The sequence below is a fragment of the Vanessa atalanta genome, chromosome 12 (genome assembly GCF_905147765.1).
Source record: "Vanessa atalanta chromosome 12, ilVanAtal1.2, whole genome shotgun sequence".
Classification (NCBI taxonomy): Eukaryota; Metazoa; Arthropoda; class Insecta; order Lepidoptera; family Nymphalidae; genus Vanessa; species Vanessa atalanta.
This window is the reverse complement of record NC_061882.1, coordinates 11,262,587-11,287,613: the sequence shown is the minus strand read 5'-3', so window position 1 is coordinate 11,287,613 and position 25,027 is coordinate 11,262,587. Positions and strand designations below refer to the sequence as shown.

The 25,027-nt window shown below is 32.0% G+C and overlaps 2 protein-coding genes across 2 annotated transcripts in view; one reads left to right on the top strand and one right to left on the bottom strand.

Moving 5' to 3' along the window:
* LOC125067789 (adipokinetic hormone/corazonin-related peptide receptor variant I-like) overlaps window positions 1-25,027 on the top strand; it is a 111,041-nt gene that overhangs the window by 68,155 nt on the left and 17,859 nt on the right. The window contains exons 5-6 of the mRNA XM_047676555.1: window positions 4,294-4,444; window positions 6,374-6,564. Coding sequence (XP_047532511.1) covers window positions 4,294-4,444; window positions 6,374-6,564 — 342 coding nt within the window. The remainder of the gene's footprint in view (window positions 1-4,293; window positions 4,445-6,373; window positions 6,565-25,027) is intronic.
* On the bottom strand, window positions 7,031-20,898 carry LOC125067788 (serine protease snake-like). Its single transcript, XM_047676554.1, has 10 exons — window positions 20,777-20,898; window positions 20,151-20,206; window positions 16,580-16,718; window positions 15,275-15,340; window positions 12,912-12,967; window positions 12,220-12,402; window positions 11,488-11,568; window positions 10,289-10,508; window positions 8,201-8,364; window positions 7,031-7,533 (listed from the first exon to the last, which is right to left on the bottom strand). The coding sequence occupies exons 1-10, from the start codon at window positions 20,829-20,831 to the stop codon at window positions 7,351-7,353; spliced, it is 1,203 nt and encodes a 400-aa protein (XP_047532510.1). The 5' UTR covers window positions 20,832-20,898; the 3' UTR covers window positions 7,031-7,350.

The window sequence follows — 25,027 nt, the reverse complement described above, 5'->3', positions numbered from 1 at the left end:
GACGACTTAGTTCTATATTTCTCATCCAATAATATAATTCAAGCATCCGAACAATTGCAAATTGCACTTAATTTAATATCAGAGTTACTGGGACAGATAGGGCTTCATATATCTGACACCAAAAGCAAGGTTTGTATTTTTAAAAGGAATTCTGCCATTGATAATATTGATTTAAAAATTAATAATAGAAGATTAGACATCGTTGATTCTATTAAATATTTAGGTATGCACTTAGATCAGTCATTGCGATGGACTAAACATATTAATGAGATTAGAGATAAATGCTTTAAAGTTCTAAATGTATTCAAAATTTTATCTGGATCAGGATGGGGTGTTCACCCAAAGCATCTTAGGCAATTATACATATCAATTTTAAGAAGTAGGTTAGATTATGCAAGTTTCCTCTATGATAACAGTGCTAATATGCATCTCAAAAAATTAAACTCAATACAAAATCAGTGCATGAGAGTAATAGGTGGTTTTTTAAGAAGCACACCAGTTCACGTGATGGAGTGTGAACTCCATCTACAGCCCCTTCGTATACGTAGATATTATCTTGCTGGTAAATTTTTACTAAAGATACGATCGTTTAATTGTTGTGAGGCAATTGATGTTCTAGCTAATCTTAATAATTTATGTCAAAAACCCTTTTGGACGCGTAAGAAAAAACCGCTATTAGTGACAATATATCAATCAGTTATTTCAGTACCAATTCAATCAAGTGATGTGTTAAGAATGTTCTCTTTGGAGTCATGGATGAGTAGTATGGATTTATCTTCAATTATAAAAACAACCATCCCATTTATTGAGAGAGCCAAAAGTTCGTATAGTTTAAATAAGTTAAAATTGGCAAGCGATACTTATCTTAATTTGGAATATTCAAACTATTATCAAATCTATACCGATGGTTCAAAACACAATAATAATACTGGTGCTGCTTTCTACGATGCTCAATCTAAATCTGGTATCAAATTTAAAATAAACTGTAACATATCTGTAATGTATACGGAACTGATTGCCATTTTGGAAGCATTATCGTATGTCCATTCCTTGAATAACAATAATATAGTAATCCTTACTGATTCTAGAGGTGCTTTACAACACTTACTCCGATGTACTTTTGGCATTCCTGGCATTCCTATTGCTTATAATATTATTGATTCTGTGAATAAATTTAATTCCAACAACAGACATGTAATCTTACAATGGGTACCTGCTCATGCCGGTATAGAGTACAACGAAAGAGTAGATATACTGGCGAAGGAAGCCTGTTTTGATGGAATAGATTACACTTGTTTACCTTATTATACTGATTTATTAGTTATTATTAAAAAATACTGTTACAAAATGTGGAATGAATACTTTGATGAACGCTCGAAATCTAAAGGAATATGGTTTAAAACAATTCAACCCAGTATATCTACTCACATTTGGTTTGAAGATGCTGAGATGAACAGGTTAGATATAATTACAGCCTTAAGACTTCGATCCGGTCACATCCCCTTAAATGCATTTGCTTCATTAATTGGTAAAATTCAATCTCCGAATTGTGTCGAATGCGGAAAAATTGAAGATGTGTATCATATAATGGCGGAGTGTTTACGAAACGAGCCGGAAAGGATATTATTTTGTCAAACCAATCAAATTAATTTAAATGAAGTAGGCATATGTAACTGTATACTTGCTTTCCCTGTTTCTTCGGAAGCAAAACGACTTTATAAAATTGTTCAAATTGGTATTAAGCGTCGCTTGTAATTTTTTAGTTTTGTAATGATGAGGGTGACATATTCAAAATGTGAACAAACCCTCAATAAATATGTTTAGAATTAAAAAAAAAAAAAAAAAAAATAAGCTGTAGTAATCTTTGACTCTACTTTAAAGATTATGAAAAATGTAAGTTGCATTTTTAACGATTCATAAGGTGAAACTAACTTCATATTTGAATTTGACTTTTTATAAAAGCAAGACCTACGGATTCAACAAAAAAGAGTTTCATGAAATGTCAAGCAATTTATGCAGTAATTTTTATTAAATAAACTCTTCTAGCCAGTTCCTAGTATTTAAAAAAGTTTGCACTATTTTTCTCTATGCCAAGACTAAGGTAGCATTTATTTATTAAACTTTTTCCTTTGTGGTAGTGCTTTGTGCAGGCCCGTCTGGGTAGGTACACTAATCATATTCTTTACAGAAAGGCAGCAATGTTCTTTATTGTTGTGTTCCAATTTCAAGAGTGAGTGAGCCAGTGTAACAATCGACACAACAGAAATAACAACTTCGTTTCAATAATTGATTAAAATTGGAATAGAATGGTCCAATTTATTACGGTCCCAATGTAAATGTATTATTTTTATTTGCCCGACAACATAAATATTTCATAAAAACCTTATTTCAGAAAAAAAAAATTATGACATAGTAAATAAAATCATTTATTAACATAAGAATTAATAAAATTAAGTGGTTAAATATACACAAATATGAATTAATAATGGTTACTGTATAAATCTTGACCGCGTGGAATGGCGGCAAGAATGCTAGCAGCATTTCCCCGTTGAATCGCAATTCTTACTTTTTATTATATTGCTTAAAAACGAACAAAATTAAATTTGCGCAGTATTGTATAATTAAAACATATGAAAATATATTTTTTACAATTGTTTAATTAACCGATGATTTCGGGTTCAAACCCAGGCAAGCACCGCTGAATTTTCACGTGCTCAATTTGTTTTTATAATTCATCTCGTGCTTGACTGTAAAGGAAAACATCGTGAAACCTGCATGTGTCTAATTTCAACTAAATTCTACCACATGTGTATTCCACCAACCCGCATTTTAGCAGCGTGGTGGAATATGCTTTAAACCTTCTCCTCAAGGGAGAGGAGGCCTTTAGCCCAGCAGTGGGGAAATTTACAGGCCGCTCGCAAAAACGTAAATTCAAAAAAAAAATGTTGAATTCAAGTTTTTTTATTTTTTTTTTTATTTAATGAATGCTAAATGTCCATAAAACTTTGGGATTCGAACTTTTACCATCATTCACTTGGTAAATCTTAGGATTTACATGTTATGTTAGGTTAAGTTGGAATGGTAAAAGTCCGAAAAAGTCGTCCGTTTATAATAAATACTTACATTTACCAACTCATGTCGGTAAATTTTAAGATTTACCTTAGTTCGAGCTTTTACAATAACATATACACCCATATATATATTTATTGTCTGGACAGTTGTAAAAAAAAAACTAATGTTATTTAAAATAACTAAACGTAAGCTGATAAAAAAAATATTCGTATTCATTGAGTTACTTTGAGTTATTGATTTTTATGTCAACTCGTTACACATTTCCGCATAATATACATAACACATAATAAACACGGCATAAGCCTGCCCAACCTAAATGTAATAGGGTTTTGTGGATTAAGCAAATCATTTTAGGATGCTTGCCAAGTTATAAGTTTGACTTGGGTCATAAAGATAAGCCATCTCCTCAGGCCAGAGACTTATTAGTTTCGTAGTTAGTTCATCAACAAGATTATATGATAAATAAAATGAATGTAATTATTCTTATGAACATTTATATAACGTATAACATACGCTATTGAAATACTTAACTGAACTCAAAGTATACTATTTTGTAATTTAAAAGTTATCTATGTTAATTATAAATGGTAAGTATAAAGTAATTACGCTACTCTCCTAGTCAGGGGACTCATAAAAGTAAACGCAAAAAGATAAATGTACGTCTTTCAAATAATTTCTAAAGTTTTAATTAATAATACTGACTACTCCTCTAGAGAGGCATATTATACAAAGAGGTTTGATCGAAAAAAAAAAAATGTTTTTTTTTAATATTGCAACTGAATCAACTAGTAAATTAAATAGTCTTGTTTTAACTTAATTATCTATACATATAATAAAATTGGAGTATCTGTTTGTAATATTAAAATAACCGCCTTTTACTAAATTCATATGTATGTACATATTATACCAAAATATATTTTTTTATTTTTCTGTCTGTCTGTCTGTGTGTCTGTTTATTCTGGCTAATCTCTAAGAACGATCAAACATATTTTATTGAGTTTTTCTAGAAACTAGATTCTAGAATAACCCAAAAAATGTGTATGAAAATCTGCCTACTATCAACTCAAGAGTTTCAATTCATCACTGAACCTACCCAGGACTTCAACCTGAGCTCTATCAATAAAGTATTTTATAATAGAAGATTATACCAACCAGGAATGGGAAGCCGGAATAAAATAATTTTCAGCCATACATCTGATTTTCAATTTTTTTTTGTTTTAGAAAATTGCGTTCATAATATAAGCACGGTAAGACTCCGGCGGTCAGACAAGCGGGTGCTGGAACGAGCAAGGCGTCGCACTCTCAGGATGACGGTGACCATTGTGACCGTGTTTGCGCTGTGCTGGCTACCGTATGCAACCATCACTATGTGGTAAGATATGGAGCTTATACTCAAAAATTTTGATTCTTCTAGAATGTTCCCGAAAAGGATTTATGGTAACCATTTTACATACACAATATTCTGACCCATTTTAAACTTTATTAATATAACAATACATTATATTTTTTTTCACGACTTCACATATTTTTTCAACTAGCTTTGTATTAAATATGAAAATTAAAAAACAACGAATAGTACGAAAATTCCAAAGCTAATAAATACATTTTTACGTTAATATTTGACTTAGAAGGCAGATATTGCTTTCATATTTTTTATTTTGTAAACTTGCGAGACAAGTTTACAACACTTTTCATGAAAGAACCCTATTAAATTCATACTTGTTCCTAAATGCATCTATTTATCTTATAATATATAAATAAGCAATTCTTGTATTGTATGCAGTGCTTTGTGCGATCCCCTTCGGGTACGTACGGGTTATAATAGCAATACTTAGTATCGTTATGTTCCGGTTTGAAGGGTAAGTGAGCCAGTGTAACTAGCTCACTTACCCTAAGTGAGCACAAGAACATAACATCTTAGCTCCCAAGGCACCATATCTATGGGCGATGATGCCGACTTAACATAAGGTGGGCCAAGGTGTGCCAACTAAATAAAAAATATATGTAAAAATTTATAAAATAAACTATCAAGTATAATCTAATTGATCTCGCTAAAATTTTCTACTTAGATAAGGCTTTGCTATAAAGTTTATCTGTATAGGTAAATCTTACCTGAATAAATGGAATTTTCCAAAAACAATACAAAAGACGTTCAAGTACTTCCGGGTTCAGGTGACAATAAAGTTTAAGTTTGTTAAAACGAATTTCATTTCTGATTACGATCTGATCTGATTTTTATGTATAATGTTATTACTTAATCACCACTTCTCATAAACATAATAATTGTAGGAAAGCGTAAATATATTTCATGTTAAACGGTTAGTGAGCCAGGATAAATCTTACATCCCCGTAGATACACATAATATGACCGGCACATAGATATGACATTAATGTATATATATTTATTCCTTGCAGTACCAGTGACTAATTATACCAGAGGCTTAGTTGACTAATTATATAAATTAATTATTGCGAATCGAGCTTTTGATATTAGAATCTTGGGTGTAAAAGGTTAAATTTAAATGAACTCGTACGCCGTGACGGCAAACGGCATGACGCTCTCATATGCTGCCATACTTTCTCCCTCTCTACTCGATTGTGTAAATTAATTATTACAATAATAACATAACATTACATAACACTGTTGCGCTAAGGCCTCCTCTCCCTTTGAAGAGAAGGTTTGCAGCATCTTCCACCACGCTGCTCCAATGCTGGTTGGTGGAATACACATGTGCCAGAATTTCGTTGAAATTAGACACATGCAGGTTTCCTCAGGATGTTTTCCTTCGCCGCAGAGCACGAGATGAATTATAAATACAAATTAAGCACATGAAAATTCAGTGGTGCTTGCCAGGGTTTGTACCCGAAATCATATTTGTCGATTTTGTATAATTTTTAATTCCTTCAACAATCATTTCGCTTTAGTACATTAGAAAATTATAAAAACGTTTCATTATCATATCACATCTTAATAGATATAATTATCGCTTTCTAATAAAGCAGTCGCATTTCTGCAGTGCTGAAGACTGCTAAAATCTTTGCTGCTGAGAGAGTCCCTGGCTTCTTTGTCATTCATAGAGCAAGGATGATTGTATTCGGGCAAAGATTGAGACGTAGTACTCGTTTTATTTTGACGTTTATAGTTGATCTAAGTAATCCTTTTATTAAAATTTTGGTGTAGCGTCGATGCGGGAACATTTGTTTAAATTTTATTTTCTTTCTCGTGTATGTACATTTCTAAGTTTGGGTTTGATTATTTACCTGAAATAAAATCTATTCTTATTATTAATACTATTTTTAGGTACATGGTAGACAGAGATTCAGCATCACGCGTGTCACCTCAAGTCCAAGATCTGCTCTTTGCGATGGCTGTTTCCAACTCCTGCATGAATCCGCTAGTGTATGGTTCCTACGCGCTGCGTCTAAGTGGAGCAATTCAAAGGTTCTTCAAGAGAACCTGCTGCTGGTCCACCACCACTTCCGATACAGCTGGTAAGTATTTTTTTAAAACTTAAATTCCTATATGTGATGATAAAACTTGTTCTCTTTGATTAAAATTAATGACAATGATATTTAGTGATTATTTTACATTCATCAGGTTAAAGTTCCTTATTAACCATTTCTTCTATGTTTTAAATATTATGTACATATGACGTATATTCTTGAATACGTATTTTCGTTGATATGGAAGAAATTTCCAACGAGGTGTTTAATAGTGCGAAGGACGCTTTAGTTCTTAACTGTAATAGTCTTGCAAGAACTTTTAAAATAATAATTTACTCTATCTCAGTACCATTAAGGTCTATTAACGACTATCAAAGGCATTTTGTATTTAAGCTATAAACGTCTTTTACTAAGTGTTTTCGTAAGAGATTGTTGAGGTTGTAACCTAACCTTAGTTACGAAATGTTAATGATAAAATAACACTAGGTTTTTTTACATTAGATCGGTTTATTTTCAATGACGAGAGCACTAAAATCAGTATAAAAATATTATTTTCTAATAATAATAACGTGTTTATTGGTTACATATATTAAAGAGGCTTTGTATCCCTAAACAAGGAAACCTTATATATTAGAGGCCGGTGACTTCCCAATCAAAGCTTACATTTATAAGACTTATTATTAGCTTTATATTTGTTGTTGAGTTAAAATAAAAAGAACAAAATAAAAATAAAAAAACAAAATGAGAAAAAATATGCAAAAATAGTGTAATAAGTAATTAATATTTAATCAAGATACATTTATTTATCTTAAAAATTGTATTCATCAAAGAATTTTATTGAACATTTGGCCAGACGATACTCTCAATCCAGTCGATTAAATTCGAAATCCTGACATATACACTCGGTGTATTGGCACGTGCACAGCCGACGCCAAAAGACGTCACTCCAACTAAGTAGTACATGGGCCATTTTTGCGTGAGATTTATTTTGGCTTGCAATGGACCACCTGAGTCACCCTAAAGAAATTAGACGGTAAAATTTATCAATTGTTTTTTTTTTATTTATAAAATATTTAATTACCAATGACAATTTATTAAATTATTCTAACAAATATTTGATGCGATAATTATCTGTGAAGATACTTGAAACATAAAAAAAACCGAATGATCTAGAGATAGCTCAGTGTCTATAGCACGTGCATTTGAAAAAAAATAATGCAGCTTTAAATAAAAAAATAGCATCAATGAATTTGCATTTTGACGGTAAAAGAGAATTCGGACGGAAATCTTGGGGAAGTTCATATATATCGGATGAAAATCTACCGCACGTCTAGTCACAAATCAATATGGTAACAGATGGATTAAGTACCAAACTCTCGCCTCAAGAGATGATGTATTTGCACATTTGATCGATGGTACTAAAGTAAACTTAGCAAAATGTAATACGAGTATATATATATATTACATAGTGGATGAGATAGTGTAACTACAGATACAGAGGACGTAATATTTCAGTTCCCAAGTTTGGTTGCACATTGGTTTTGTAAGAAATTGTTAAAAATTAATAATGTACGTATGTAACGTCTATGACAAGTGAAAAGTGGTGACCACTTACCATATAGTGAGCGTTTGCAAGTCCGCCTGCCGATGCCATAAAATGTATAATACTGTAACCATAACTCACCTGGCAAGTATCGATACCACCAGGAAGGTGTCCTGCGCATATCTGATGATCAGCAAGACCCATCCAGAGTCTGTTACGTTTAGGTTTTAAAATTTCATCGCATGTTTTATCATCAATAAGATCTACTTCTGCAACTTGTAATTCCGTTGATGTTTGTCGGGATACTGTAAGAGATCTATAATTTTATTCAACCAATCGCAGCACACTGCTGACCACATGCCGCTCACAAGCTGTACAAAAACTGATTGTCTCCGCTTTCTACATCCAATCAGATCCCTTAACCTTAGAAAGTCAACCTAGTGCCTTACGGTAAAATAGTTACGGTTCGGTAGGTCAGCATGTGAGATGCAGCAAGTATAATAAATAATTATAACTTTTCAGTATGTGTGTGACATGTTAGTGTATTTTCATGATTGATATACAAAGTGAGTATACTTGGTGGAGCTACTAGGTCCTAATCATATAATTATTCTACCGCCAAGCAGCAATATTGTTATTGTAAATATACTTTATTGTACACCACAAACAAAAATACAGAAATCTTAGGATTAAGCACAAAAAAATAAAACAAAAATAGAAATTATGCTCAAAACAAAAATATGACCAATTATTTTATGTGTTGTACAACGGGCGGACTTATTAGCCATCTCAATCAGAGAAAGATTTTTTTAAAATCATCGGGTAGGCGGTGCAGTCATAAACTTACAATATCACAATCGCCCATAGCACCAATGTCTATGGGCGATGATGACCGCTTATCACCTGGTGAGTCTGCCTATCTTGAAAACGAGGCTCACAACATTTAACATCTGACATTTTAGTAATAAGCAACATTATCATATACTTTTTTAGCTTTTATTTGTGTCAAAAAGGCACAGAAACATTAGCATTAAACCCTCTCGGTAAATTAGTACCATCTGACAGCCGACCTTCCTCCACTATGACCGTCTGTTACGTCCCTTTAAAAGTAAAAAGGAATGAAGTTACATAAAAAAGTTAGGAGTTCTTATATAATTTATCGTACTAGTGAATATAGTACTGCAGTTAACCTTTATACATATATATATATATATATAATATATTTTGAATAGTTTACAATTATTTGACTTTGGTATTTTTTTTTATTGTTACTTAATAAAGTATCTGGCGATCAATTTAAATATTGTTTTAATCTTATGTATGTATGTGAAGTTGTAGTGGTATATTGTAGTTTTAATTAATTACTAACAATAACTCTTTCAAGCACGTCAGTCAGTTACGAGCTTTAAGAGATTGCTTTTACGTTAAATCCACCTTTTGCGCGATATCATTTTGTTGAGCCATACAGTATAGAAAAAAAATCTATATTTATCGATACGTAAATAGATATAAAAACTGATTGTTTCCTATTTATGATAAATTAAATGTGTTAGTTACCAAATAAAATTAATTGTTCAATCTACGAGTATCTATACTAATATTATAAATGCGAAGGTAACTCTGTCTGTGACCTCTTCACGCTTAAACTGATGAACCAATTCACATGAAGTTTGAGTCTTGGGACAGGACACGCACTCATTGAGGTTCTAAGTAGTTGTATAAAATTACGCGCGGCTAAAGTCGCAGATTGAGCTAGTCTAGTTGTCATGGCGAATATTGACCGGATACAATACATATATATCAAAATTATTAGTAATACATTGATCAAGATTGAGATATTTTATATTTTAGATTTTTTATTGAGATTGAGCCGAGATGGCCCAGTGGTTAGAACGCGTGCATCTTAACCGATGATTTCGGGTTCAAACCCAGGCAGGCACCACTGAAATTTCATGTGCTTAATTTGCGTTTATAATTCATCTCGTGCTCGGCGGTGAAGGAAAACATCGTGAGGAAACCTGCATGTGTCTAATTTCAACGAAATTCTGCCACATGTGTATTCCGCCAACCCGCATTGGAGCAGCGTGGTGGAATATGCTCCAAACCTTCTCCTCAAAGGGAGAGGAGGCCTTTATCCCAGCAGTGGGACATTTACGGGCTGCTAATTGATCAAGAATACCATGAAAGAAATACCAACGTTAGTAATAAAACCTTACGTGTAAATCTTACCAGGATCAGTTACTCCCCAACCAGTTATACTAAGTTTATTTAAAGGGCTTGTATCAGAACTGCTCCATAGACATGCTGGACGTATCAGCGGACCGATGCTGACATACTCTGCTAATTCAATGATAGCAATGTCATAGTAACGCTTTGGAGCTTTGTACAGATCGTGTTTTATAATTCTCAAAATCGGAACGTGTTTTGGCCCTTGTTCTTTGGTGATAATCTGTAATTTGAATATAAGAACATAAATGATTAGTATGTACCCATTAATTTAAAAATAAATTGATTTTAACTTCGCACTATTCAAAAATTTAAATCTCATATCAAAAAAGCAATGATAAAAACAGACTAAACTAGACTTAGTATTTGTACATTTCCAAGTAAAAATTTCATTTCCTAGTTTAAATTTAATTAAACTCAATAAAATAAACTGTAATTAAAATTGTGTAAAAAGGGACTACTGAGTGTTTTGAAGTCTCTTCTCGGTAGAATTTACTTTCCGAAACGGTGGAAGGTTTACATTTAATTCAACGCTGTAATATGACGATTCAGAAGTACTTTTATGAACCAACTTGAAAAAAGAATATATTGTTTTTGATTGACAAGCTGATAAAGCTGATAGATCTATAGGTCTTGGGTTCAACTTCTAGGTACAGGTAACGGCGGGCTGTTACCCAAATACTAAATTTGATACGGGTATCAAATTTGGTATTGTTTAGAATAGCATGATGACCTGCACCTCAGATCGTGTTAGACTGCCGTTCTATCGGATTATTAGAGTATACTCGTACCTATAGCACTTGTAAGCTTTAATATATAGACCAGAGTTGACACTCCGTTGAGAATAACAGCCGGAAATTTTCAGCAAGAAATTATAGATTGGAACGCGTAATTTGTATATTTGAAAAGTATTTAGAGTAGACGCTCTTTTTTTGGAACGAAGTTCTTTTCACTCGGCTTACAATAGAATGAACTGGCAGATATCGTCAAGAAAAGAAAAAGCGTTATGTCCAGGCGACCTTCTCTCTCTTTCTCTTTATCTCTGTCTCATTCGATTGTATATGGTTTCATATTATTTAAACTTTTATTTTTTTGTTTTAACTCACACGGAATTTTTAATAAAATGTTTTTTTTTTTTTTCATTTTAATTTAATTGTTATTAACGTTGTTAATATTTGATTATGCCTCGTTTTTTTACTCACATGTCCTCTAAATTTTTTTATGTCTACAATTAATTTGTTAAAGTCCGTATAGCGATATTTTTCGTTGCCCCATGGTTCTCTCTGAAAAAGAATAACATTTAAATATATTTTTTAATATTCAATATATGTTTTTCGTGCTCTGTATAATATTGAAAAAAAAAATCGTTTCAAAATATTTAGTTTTTCCAATAAGTATTCCAAATATTTTCATATAGAGTTGTTCACAATTGAATCTAAATTTCTTTTAAATAATATATATTTTACGTGCTCTAAACTACAGTCAAGTCATTTTTGAGGTTAACTTCCAATGTTTCTTGTATTAACAGGCAAATCTGAAAATAATGTTAGAGAACATTTTTGTTTTATCGTGCACGTAAATTACTTGATGAAAGTTTAGATATTATGAACAAAATCTGTTATTGTATGCCTCTCTTTCTTCTTATGATAATTTTTGAAACTGTATTCGTAGACACTTTTTTATTGTCGAGTATGTGACATATGATATGATATGATATAATAATGAACTCAAATTTGAGAGCCGAGATGGCCTAGTGGTTAGAACATCCCCCGAAACCGATGATTGCGGGTTCAAATCCAGGAGGCACCTCTAATTTTTCCATTTGCTTAAATTGTTTTGATAAATAATTCATCTCGTGCGTTGAATTATTGTATTATTATATAAAATTAATGTATTATTATTTACCCTAGAATAATTAAAAATATATGACTTACATTGATGAGAAATTTGTCACCAATTTTCACGATCTCGGGTGTGCGGCTCGCAATTGACAAATCACTCCGCGGGGCGTACAAACAGTGGGCAGATGTCACCATGAATTTCTCACTGATAAGGGTAGCCCCGCATTTATAAATCCATTCACTGCTATTGAGGGCTGATCTCCACCCTAACGCACCCTATAAATATATATTTTTATTACGTCTTAGAAGAGTGTCGGGTTACAAAAGGAGTGACTGAAAGACAATTGCATGTGGCGGAGATGAGAATGCTGAGAGGAATGTATGGTGTTACGTGAATGAATAGAGTAAGGAATGAGTACATGAGAGGAAGTTTGAAAGTGGCACCGGTAACCGAGAAGCTATCTGGAAACCGGCTGTTGGTATGGGCATGTTAGGCGCAGGAATGAGGACCATGTTGTGAGAAAGGTTTTGAGAATGGATGTGGATGGCTATAGAGGTCGTCCCCTACGACCAAAGAAATGATACATGGATTGTGTGAAAGACGATATGGGTAGAAAGAATGTTACTTGTGAGATGACGTCCGACTGAGAAGTATGGAAGAAGAGGACATGCTGCGCCGACCCCAAGTAAAATTGGTATGAGGGCAGGAGGATGATAATATTACGTCTTAGAAGAAATTGAAATAATTAAATAAAACTCGTTAGAGAAATCCATATTTCATTTACCATGTGAGGAAATTCTCCATAAAAAGCTGGTCGGCCTCCCGCAATGATCTCTTCAACTGTATTCAATTATTTTAAATAAGTGCTAATCAAGTTCAACTGATATGATTCAAAATATATGAATCGACTTAAAAGTTATTATATTAACAAACTCCATTTGTAATTTTAAAAACATTTATAACTTGAAATTGATCGAACTGTTGAAATATGTTGAATCGAAAGAGCTTATAACTATGCCGGTTCATTAATTCAAATAATTTGTAAAAAATACATTAATAAAAAGAAAATTATTCCAATACATGATTGTATTGGAATAATAATAATTGGCACGGGTGCAATGTGGGTAATCCCTAAGAGATAGACATATATCATCGCGGACTTTTTTGAAGACCGTTTTAAGGTGTACAATACTGAAGTGCATTATTTTGATCTATCTCGTAGGGTTCAGCCAGCGTTTACAATGTAAGCGAAAAAATGTATAAATTTACGACATCACATTAGAAACTTTTAAAATTATCAGTGTTACTTAACTATATTGTCTATGTATTATATACAAAAACCTTCCTCTTGAATCACTCTATCTATTTAAAAAATCCGTTGCGTAGTTTTAAAGATTTAAGCATACAAAGGGACATAGGGACAGAAAAAGCGACTTTGTTTTATACTATGTAAAGATTAACTTATATAACTTTGTGTTTTGAATGTTGAAAAATTGCATTTTCACTGACACAACTGATTTGACTGTTTCATTGTACTCATTGTCCATAGAGAAGTACGAGTATGTTGTGTTACAATATATTTCACTTTGAAATTAAAGCATACTCTTACTATTATGTAAAGTTGATTCAAACAATGTTAGTTTGGATAAAATTTGTAAGGCAAACATTCAAAATCAAAATATAATTTATTCAAGTAGGCTTTTACAAGCACTTTTGAATCATCATTTTGCAAACTAAAATTCAGTGAAGCTGCCCGCTTCGGAACGCATATTCTACCGAGAAGAACCGACAATAAACTCAGTAGTTACTATTTTTACCACAGACATTAACCATGTCAGAAATATTGAGCATTCCGAATCGCAAATCCGTCACCAAGTTTGGGAGCTAGACAGTTATATCCTCGTACCATTAAATACCTTGTTTCATTCTTTGTTCAATTCGAAGGTGTATACCAACAATACTAAATATTTCTGTTTGACGATATTTGTAGTGAAAACCTTGTCAGTTTTTAAAATCATAATTGCTTACTGCATGATTAGTAGTTGAGCTGTGGTGCTATTACGGTTATAGCAGGACAACTGTTGCTTTTAAATATTTGTTGCGGACTGATAAATATTACAGTCGATAAATCAGTATTATGGAGTAGTATACTACTCCATAATACTGCCAAGATAGCCCAGTGGTTAGAACGCGTGCATCTTAACCGATGATTTCGGGTTCAAACCCAGGCAAGCACCACTGAATTTTCATGTGCTTAATTTGTGTTTATAATTCATCTCGTGCTCGGCTTTGAAGGAAAACATCGTGAGGAAACCTGCATGTGTCTAATTTCAACGAAATACTGCCACATATGTATTCCACCAACACGCATTGGAGCAGCGTGGCGGAATATGCTCCATACCTTCTCCTCAAAGGGCGAGGAGGCCTTAGCCCGGCAATGGAAAATTTACAGGCTGCTTATGTATGATTCTGCATAGGTCCGTAATACTGATTTATATATTTTTTTATTTGATTTGATATCAATCCGCAACTAATATTTGATAGCAACAGTTTCTATGCTATAACAGTAACGGCTCTGCTTACATCACCTACATCAATGTTTTCTTTAGTACTCCTCATGTATTAAGTCGTTTCAATCTCAAGTATCAAAATTATTTATTCTTAGCAGCTTGTATTTAGGCTATACTTACAACAAATTATCCAAGATAATACATTCTTCCTGGGGCATTATTCGTATTATTTATGTACCTATTATTAATTAGATTCCTCAAATAACTCTGCCTATTGATGAATTTTAATCATATATCAAATTACAAGTAATATATAAAGCCTATTCCATACACGAATATTAAACCGCAACTAATTTTATAATCAAATTAATCCTTTTTAATAAAGAATGTTTTAAGTTTGTTAGCTGATATCGGATTAATTATCTCATATTAAATACAATGTAAAATTTACACTAAAGAGCGTGTTTACATGAGGGTAAAAACATGGGAAAAAATTATAACTAAATATTTCTATGAACGTATATATAGGCGTTTACCGTTCAAATAACCGTTATTTAAATGTCTCTGAGACTGTCGCTTGGCTTTATTCTTTTAAATGTTCGATCCAGTTCGGTTAAATTCAATGTCATTCACTTACTGCAAAATTCATTCCGTTCTATTATAAGTTCGGACTGTAAAGATTCCCAGACATATTCAAGGCATTCTGAAACGAAAGTAATTTGTAATTAAGTTATTCCAAGTTATATAATTAGTTTGCAGATACATAAGGAAAATTAGTCGCATCTATTAGAGGGACTCAGTAAACTATATATAAAAAAATAGATATATGTCGTAAGTTTTGTGGTCGTCGGTCAAATGATGTTGAAGTTTACCAATTATACAGAAATATCAATTTCCTTCATAATACGAGTAGATAAAATATATTTGTGATATTCCGTGTATAATTTACTTCATAGAGCTCATACAGAACATTCAATCTAAGTACTTGAATCCCAGAGATGCATTATAACATTATTAAATACTTTAAAACCCGCCATGTCTTTTCGATTTTAACGATAATTCTCTCCCGATTGATTTCAGGTGCGACATAATTTAAATTAAATATTGAATGTCTCACAAGACAAAGGGAGAGGTCTAGCCCAGCAGTGGAAAATTTACAGGCTGTTAATGTTTAATGTATTAAATGTCTCTGTGAGTGGCGTTTAGCTTTATTATACAAAATTTGGTTTCGGATTTCGATTTGGATGAATACGATAATATCTATAATAATATAAAAATACGAAAGTAACTCTGTCTGTTAGTATTTTACAGCCAAATCTGAACCGAATTTGATGAAATTTTGTATGAAGCAAGCTTGAACTCCAAGAAAGCACGTTTGATAAAAGGCTTTTGATATCTAACACTTCACAACCAAACACTAAAACGCGAGCAATCTCGTACTACTAATTTTTTTTAAAAGATTAATTTAAACACGTGTCTCTATAGAGACTATTCAATTGCACGGGAAATAATATTATGCACGTGTGTGTATGCAAATAAATATGCAGTATCTATTTCCGAATTCACGTAATCCGATGATTTGAACATTCCACACGATCAGAAATAATTGACGCTTTTCGAGGCACACGATCGTAAATAACGCCGACTGCAAAACATCTATAGAAGATTTACTATCAGTAAAATTGAACAATTCTTGACTATGTAGGAATTCTGGGAATTTAAGTCTAGAACATCGGGATCCGTATTTGCTAGCCGCTGACGAAGACGATCTTGGTCTTATTTTTATTGAGAATTCAATAATTCGTAACCAACGAAAGACAGCTTTCGTTGGTTACGAATTATTGGATTCTCCTGATAGTAAATCTTAATTAAATGTTTTGTTGTTATCAATGATAATGTTTAAATATACCGTTTAACTGTAACTCAAAGGTTGATTACTCACTGACTTCGCTGACGCGACGATTAGAGGCATTAAAATCCCGTTTTATATCTTTTTCCTCATATTCACATTGATCTTCTAGGTCAAACTTATAATCGATTATGTCTGCGACTTCTGCGCCATCGAACATTGGTCTCGATCTCTAAAAAATATAAAAATACAACATCGTTTTTACAATAAAGTTTAATCGCGTATTAAACTATTTAATCCTAAATGAATATCAGATATTTCATAAATGATTTATTAATAATTCACGTTTTCAGAAATAGTACAATGAAGTTTTAGATTTAAACGCTTTCTGTATCCATAAAATGAGCCGTAAGTTATTTCTGAACAGAAATAAAGTTTCTGATGTGATGTTACATGTACAGTATTGTATACCTTATAAAGGCCTTCACAAACGTTCGCAATGGTATATGTCTATCTCTTAGGGATAACCTACAATAACAATTTTTTATACTTTACTTTTTACGAGAAATAATGGCTTGTTTTCAAAGCGATTTTAAGCAATACAGCATTAATCCTTATCCAATTAAGTACCTTAAATATATTGTGCATTAACATTTATCGATATGGCTCTTTACAGCATGTAATTTAAATAAATATTTTCGAAGATACTACAGACTTAAAACGCAAGGACACAGTGGTTTGTATTGGCTAATGACTTAAAAACGGTGAAAGTTGCAAAACGTTCTGTAGTATATTTAGTATAAGAATTGCACGAAGCGGGTCGGTAGTAAATTATCAATGTTGGAAAACAACACCGTCAATGGTGTCCCACCCCACCGACTACGTTCTGAGCCGAGGTGCGATCTCATAGGAGACACCATCTCCAGCCCGAAAGGGCTCAAACTTCAACGCTGAGTCTAGTACTCGCCCCAACGCCCGGTGACGATGTAAAGGCTAGTAGGGATAATAGCACGACTACATACAGACATAAAAAAACCGTCAATAGCATTCCGCGCCCAGCGTTCGCATAGGAAGGATGTATCACTTGTTACGGACGTTTTGCTTGTCATCATTTTTTACACTCACGTATACATAGAATGTAATTTCTCACTCAGTTATCGGATGTAGTTTTAGATATCAAAAAGTACAATAATAAATTCTACATCCTTGGATTTCAAGCTTGCTTCGTAGAAAATTTCATCAAATTTAGCTTAGTGATTTAGTCGTAAAAGTGTAACACAGAGACAGGGCGAATTTTGCATTTATAATATTAACTGAGTGTTATAACAAATTAACACGGCTGTCATTTTAATCTAAAGCACCTATTTTACCGCATTTTAATAGCTATAAAAAGCTTAAATTATTCTAATGATAATATACACTTATGATATGCGTGACCTGATTTTGTGAGAACAGGGGAAATAATTGACTTGTGACACGGATACGAAACTTTGAGTTCACATTCAATTATGGCAACTTAGCATTATTGATGATCAAACTTTATTTAATTATATTTTTATTTCGCTTCTATTCTGCTCGAAAGTTTATCGTTTAGATGAGAGGTTATCGAGCAGTGGATAACGATTGTACGATATAGTTTTTCAACATCATTACCCCTACTACGAGTTTGTCATTTTACTTTCGGTTTTCTTCCATACGAAAGAAAGAAAAAAATAAAATAAAGAATGATAAAGCTATCTGAGTTAAGAATGAGAATGCCTGTATTAGGGATCACCAGGTTCACACTCTGCAGAAAAACAAGAACTTTATATATGTATATACAACAGTTTTCTTCCAAAACATACATAAATAAATACATACATACTAATTTTTTTTAGTACAGTTAGTACATTTTACAATATTGTGTGTTTATCAAGAAATACTAAAAGTTAAAAATCAACAAGGGAATAAGAATAAAATGAATATAAAGTCATTACATATAAACAGCTGTTTTATTTCGATAGTCTATCAATCGTGAGTATCTACTATATATACATAAGCCTCATACACACAGGTATGTTAAAACATACTACATACATAATGATAAAACAATTTCACGAGAAAACATGCATCGGCTTAACTACAACTGAATAAGCTAAATACGTGCGTTTGATTTTATTTCAGACCGGTCGTGTACCCGATGTCATATCCCATCGGTAAACACTGTAACTTCAATGGTTTATTCATAAACAATTGCCTAAACTCCGATTTCAGTGTGTCTAGCTTAAAAATTATGAACTTCCATACAAACTTTTATCTCCACTTTCACCCTCTCGGCTGATTAATTTTCCGAAACCTCGGCTCTGCTCTCGGCTATATAACCGAGAAAAATTTATCAGTTTATTAATGTTGAAACTTTTTATGAGTAGTGAAACGAAAATTTACTTTGAGTAGCATCGATAGTACTTTTTGCGTTCATTATATGGTATGTTTTGACCGTCACTAATGTTATTATGTAATTATATATGATGTAAATATTATGATATGAGCAGCAGAGTACGATAAAATAAAAGCTATACTCCCCGGGATCAAGTTTTATTTTCAAATATCGTTCGCTGAAGGCGACCCGACAGTTGTTCTGTAGCTGTCGAATTGTATTCTAAATTGAGTGTTTTCTTCTTCTGATTACTTATTGTTGCCTTGTTTGTTAGTTAGTCATTATTAAATAGATACAGAACCTATAAACCAATCAAGACACTCTATTTTAAAAAAAAAACGTTGTTTTTTTTTGTACAATAATATTATAACCAGTGTGTAAAGGACATTTAACGTCAATAAATAATTGTACTTTATTTTAATCACCATAGAGAATGAAACTAAATGTAATAAAATTATAAACAAGTCCGTATTATTGATTCTAAATACTCAAGAAATATAAAACATCGGACAAACTACTTAAGTAAAGTATGCCTGCAAATAAAATTGTACTTTAATAATGTGATTTTAAAGCTGGAATTTGAATTCATTACGATAATGATTTATGTAGTAGTTTTAGACAAGGCTGACGCCGTAAACACTTTTCCTGTTAAGGCTTTGATTTTATTAATTGAACATGGTTGAAGGTTTTGCTGGTTCAATTTTATGGCAAATAATTATATTCACCATTTATGCAGTGGACTCCACATGTGGAGACCAGATCGAGATACTTACGTATCGTACCCTCAACTTATTCATTGATACTTGTGGCTTGTCACGCGGACCTGGGTTCAGACCCAAGATTGGACCGATAAAAAGCATGTTTCTATGTAAAAATATTTGGTGATAATAATTTTAATAACATGAATCAATAACTAAAACTAATGAATAAATATAGAAAAAATAAATTATATTATCAGTACATTTAAAATAAAAGTATTTAATTTAATCCTACATAGTTAGTTCATCTGAGATTGGACACCGTTGCCATACTTATATGATAAACACAAAAGTAACACTGTCTGACGTTTGTTACGATTTCACGACAAAGCCACTGAACCGATTTAAATTTTATACAGTATGGAGAAAGTTTAAATCCCAAGAAAGGACATTTTGAGATGAAAGTCTGTGTGCTATGTGGCTTAGAAATTAGACACGGAAAAAGTCACGGTTTCATGTAGTCATTTATATGACTGATATTCGTACTTACATTAACATCTTCTCGGGAAGCACCTTGTGATTGACTGAGAGCACAAAATGGGAAAACTAGGAACAATTAAAAATTTAATTAAAAAAAAATATATTTTTTTAAATTAGAAACTATTTACTGAATTTTACACAATACGCATTTATATAAACACAAATTAATATAAATCTGATGTCGGTTAGGTTTTTATAACCACTGAGCCATCTTGGTAATCAATTACGCATAATAATAATTGAAATATTTATTACAAAACTCGAAATATTATTATTTAAAGACATTTAAAGCACTAAATGAAATATAGAGATGTAAATTCTAAAAAGACGAACCGGTAAGACAGTCCGTCTGTAGTTACTCTTCTATTAATTAAAGTACATTGAGGTTATAAATAAATTTAACAAGGTTAATATAGTTAACCTTGTTTAACTTTATTGAAAAATAATAATGTGTAAGACTTATTTATCAATATTTAAAAGTTAAAAATATCTGCCAAATCTTATTATAGGAGTCACAACACGAGAATCGATTGGAGATGTCCAGTATATTTTCAATTATATTATGATAACTCAATAAAATAAATTATACGGAATATATATTTATAATTTAACAGGTATAAACTACGAAGTACTCACCTAAAATAATAAAAATTGTGGTCAGTTTTACACTAAATATAGTTTGCTTAAACATATTGTCTCGGCATCCAGTAAATAAATAAGTTGTTTATCCTGTCGTCTGCAACAGAAATACTATAGCTATACCTGTACACACACTAACACGTATGAGCGTGTGTGTATTATAATACTATTTATAATGTATGACTCTTCACGCGTCGAAGGAAAAGATTCGGCAATTTTATGTTCCGTATATAAAAAAGTAGAAACCAGTTATATTAAGAGTTCCTTATCACTAACTACTATTAATATAGAGTGAACTTGCAGACATTTTTAATTCTAGTTGTACATTTCGTACGAGTAAAAAATCCCCCCTTAACCTAACCCCTTCGACTGAGACTAGCTGTGAAGTTGAAATTTACAAAAATACTTAATTAGTGAGAGACTACGCCGCGTCGCGTACGTTCAAGTGAATCAGAACTTTGGTTTCGGAGAACTCTAGATGAATCATTAATTTATATTTCGTTTATGTACCTATATTTATACATAGAATATTTTTCACGATAATATCTATAGTTATTCGTGTGATGTTTACATTTAAATTAACTAGCCGTTACGGTTATATATTACATAACGCAAGTAAGCTAAATTGTATAGATGTTATGAATATGACGGCGGCTGCGATAGATCAGCGGCACGCCCGTCATCGGTAGGAACTTCTGGTACAGGGTTCATGGCGTAGGTCTCAGGCAATTAACCACAACGATACAATGACATTCATTATGACAATTCTTGTACTTTATGTAGGTAATCAGCAATCACAAATTATAAAGTAGGTATATTGTAACTATCCGAGTTGCGTGAACCAACGGTCCCGTTTGGTAGGCCCGAACTGTATCGCTCTCTATAATAAAATTTAGCTTCCGATCTCATCGTTCTCGAAAGAATTCGAAATGTGACAGTTGTCCCTTCAAATAATTCCGATCACGTGACTCATTATGTCACGGCGTTCACCCCCCACGGATACAACAAAATCATCTAAGTTAATAATTATTCATAATCGACGACAAATATATAAATTCGGATCTGTGATATGTGAATAATATTTTACCGGTTTCAGATACGGTTATGGGCACAAAATTATTCCGGCTTGGTTCGGATGGTTTCCGTTACGGATATTATATTATTTAGAAATTCCAAATGAGTATATTTCAAGGTACAAAGTTTAATCTAATATATAGATATAGGATATTATTTTTTATTAACATTAATCATAGAAAAAACAAAAAGGCTGAAAAACTATTTTTGGTATAATAACATGCAAAAATAAACTTAAAATATTTTTTTTTGTCGGCTTCGGTTACTTTTTCTGATAGATTTTTATTTCGGATATCCGATAATTTCACTTACAGTTATGGAGCTCCATAAAATCTCTGATATAAGTTTGGTTAATTTCGTAAACGTATTTAAAAATAGAACATATTTATTAATCATTGACAATAGCATATCTACGTTCTTGCATAATTCTTAAAAATGTTCCGAATAGTCGGCGAATAGTCGGTAAGGCCGACTATCCGGCCGCATTCGTAGTCGGCGACTACTTGGCAAAAAGTACCGACTAACTGACTTATTTTATTATATATATTTATTTATAAAATATATATAGGAAGTATTACATTATTTTAATAAAAATATTATTATTATTACAATTAAATGAATTTTAGATAAATTATCATATATAACTGTTTACTGTTTAGACTTTGCATGATCCAATTGGTGATAAAAAAACAAACGCGAGACTTTATTTTCGACATGATTCAGTTTTCATTCTCTTAAACACTTTAATGAACACTTTATACTTTATTATTGATTAGTCGGCAGACTGGTCGGCCAAAGTTATATTCGGCACATACCTAATAATTATATATCTTGTATCTATAAGAAGTAAGCTAAATTGTAAAAATGATAAATAAATACAGAATAAATATAATATATACAGACACACTGACAGAAAACGCGGCGGTTTTTTGTATTGTTCTAATATGGGAGGATGCGAATATGTTGCGGGGTGGGGATATTCAAGGTCACGCCTTCAAGTTTACGTAATAGTGTGCTAGATCAAATTTTAAAAAGTTGTTTAGATACACGAGCTTACAATTAAAATTGAAACAATGTATAAGAATTGTAAATTCAATTTTAGAGTTTGGCCTTATGCTGGCGTACTCGTACGTACATTAGAAAATTAAACTAATAATATAAATGTAAAAGTAATGTCTTTTACCTCCTCACACTTAAACCACTGAACCGTATTTGATAAAATTTGGTGTCGATATAGTTTGAGTCCCGTTAAAGGACTAGGACTTTTTTTTAAATTCAGCTCAAGAGATCGTACAATGGCAGGGGTGACGTTATTTGTGCCATAGGTAATGTTTAATAAATTCCGTGCACGTAAAGCCGCAGGTTCAGCTAGTAAACTATAACACAAACAAGACAAACCTATGAAATCATACCATAACCTTCTTAAGACAAGTTAAGCTATAGTAGTTTGACTTTATATATAAAGAATATAATCTTAAATTCCTAAGAGCCAAGGTTACATGGAGCGTTATTGTTGTCGAAAACCTTAAAATCATATTGAGTCAATCAAAATAAACATAGACACTTGATAAACTAACCTGACTAACCTTGGGTTTTATTGATAATATTATATCGCATTAGATGAAATTAAATACATACATATATAGTCTGCTAGTCTGCTCGTAATGACGTTTTCATCTGCCCAAATTCGCTCACGGATAATAACTACCTACCTACCCTCACCCTATGGACTTTTCTGTACAGCTGCTAAGGTTTACACAATTTCAAGATGATCGATACGTTTATATTGTTAATCAAGATAATGTTCCTATCAGATATTCTACCGCCAAACAATGATATATATAATGTGAGTGATCCGTTGTATTTACAGGCTCAAGGGACATGACATGGGTTCCCAAGGTTGGGTACGCATTAGTGACGTAAGGAATGGTGAATATTTATTAGGGCGCCAATTTTACAAAATAATTAAAAATGTTTCCAATAAAAATAATCACTTGAAACCGTAGATACTTATAATTATTTAAACCTTTAGGGAATATCGTTAAATTTTAATAAGAAGAAGAATTTGTACTCAGATTCATTTCCTAATAATATATACATACATATTATTATGTGTATCAGTTTTGTTTCCAGGCTTCCTTTTACTACCTTGAAACTTGTTATTAGAAATATATGTATGTTTATATTAACATAACGGGGGTAAATGAGGACCTTCACTATCAGATTAGTAATTAGACGGACAGGACTCGTAGTAAACTCAAACAAAATTTTAATCTGTCAAAAGTGTTTATTACTTTTATATTTTTTGATAATTCATTTTTTTTTCAATGACAGTCAACCTGTGTCCTAAAAACAAAAGTGTCATTCTTTCAAATGTCAGATAAAGCAATAGATGGCATCTACAATTACTTTTATTCATTTTAAAGATCCACTCCACCCGTCTTCTCGAAAAAGAGTTACATTATGTATGAAAACATAAAAAATAAATTAACATTAATTGTTTGCAATATTCGCATTTAATTTAAAATTAATATCGTATTTATATAATTGTATTCACAAGAAAATACTTATTCTAAATCTTCAAGCTATTTTTTAAATAATTAAAGTTATTACTTATATGCGAGATATATACATATATAACAACGCCAACAAAGTGATGTCGAAATCATGAATAAATAAATCAAAAGCTAGTAAAATTTATTTCAAGACATAAAACTTATCTAAATGTTAATGTCTGTTTTACTAATACGTACTCACATTATGATTAATATTCCATTATAAATCAACATAATTATATTAATAAACATTGACATTACGGTAAAATATTATCGTCGTCTACATGCTATATTTTATCGAACGATCCACTAAATTACCCATCGAATCCATCCATTAATCCACCTATGCTCCCATATATGTTGACTAGCTGTTGCCCGCGGCTTTGCTCGCGTGGAAATTGATTATATTACAGAATAATTTAAAATATTACGTCAATTTAAGACCTCATTTGTGACTCGACTTTGGTGGATTGGACACCAGACTGCTTACAGAGCTCACTCTCGAACAGGCTATTTAGAACTGTCCATTCGTCTAAAAACAGTCTTCTCTTATATCTACTCCCGTCATTTTAGAAATTTGACCTTGTGTTTTATTAATTGTCATGGTAAAGCATACTTT

Coding starts and splice junctions, on each gene's coding strand:
- LOC125067788 (XM_047676554.1), bottom strand. CDS start 20,831: ATGTTTAAGCAAACTATATTTAGTGTAAAACTGACCACAATTTTTATT. Junction 20,207..20,776: donor CACAATTTTTATTATTTTAG/GTGAGTACTTCG, acceptor AATTGTTCCTAG/TTTTCCCATTTTGTGCTCTC. Junction 8,365..10,288: donor TTGGGGAGTAACTGATCCTG/GTAAGATTTACA, acceptor GATCTCTTACAG/TATCCCGACAAACATCAACG.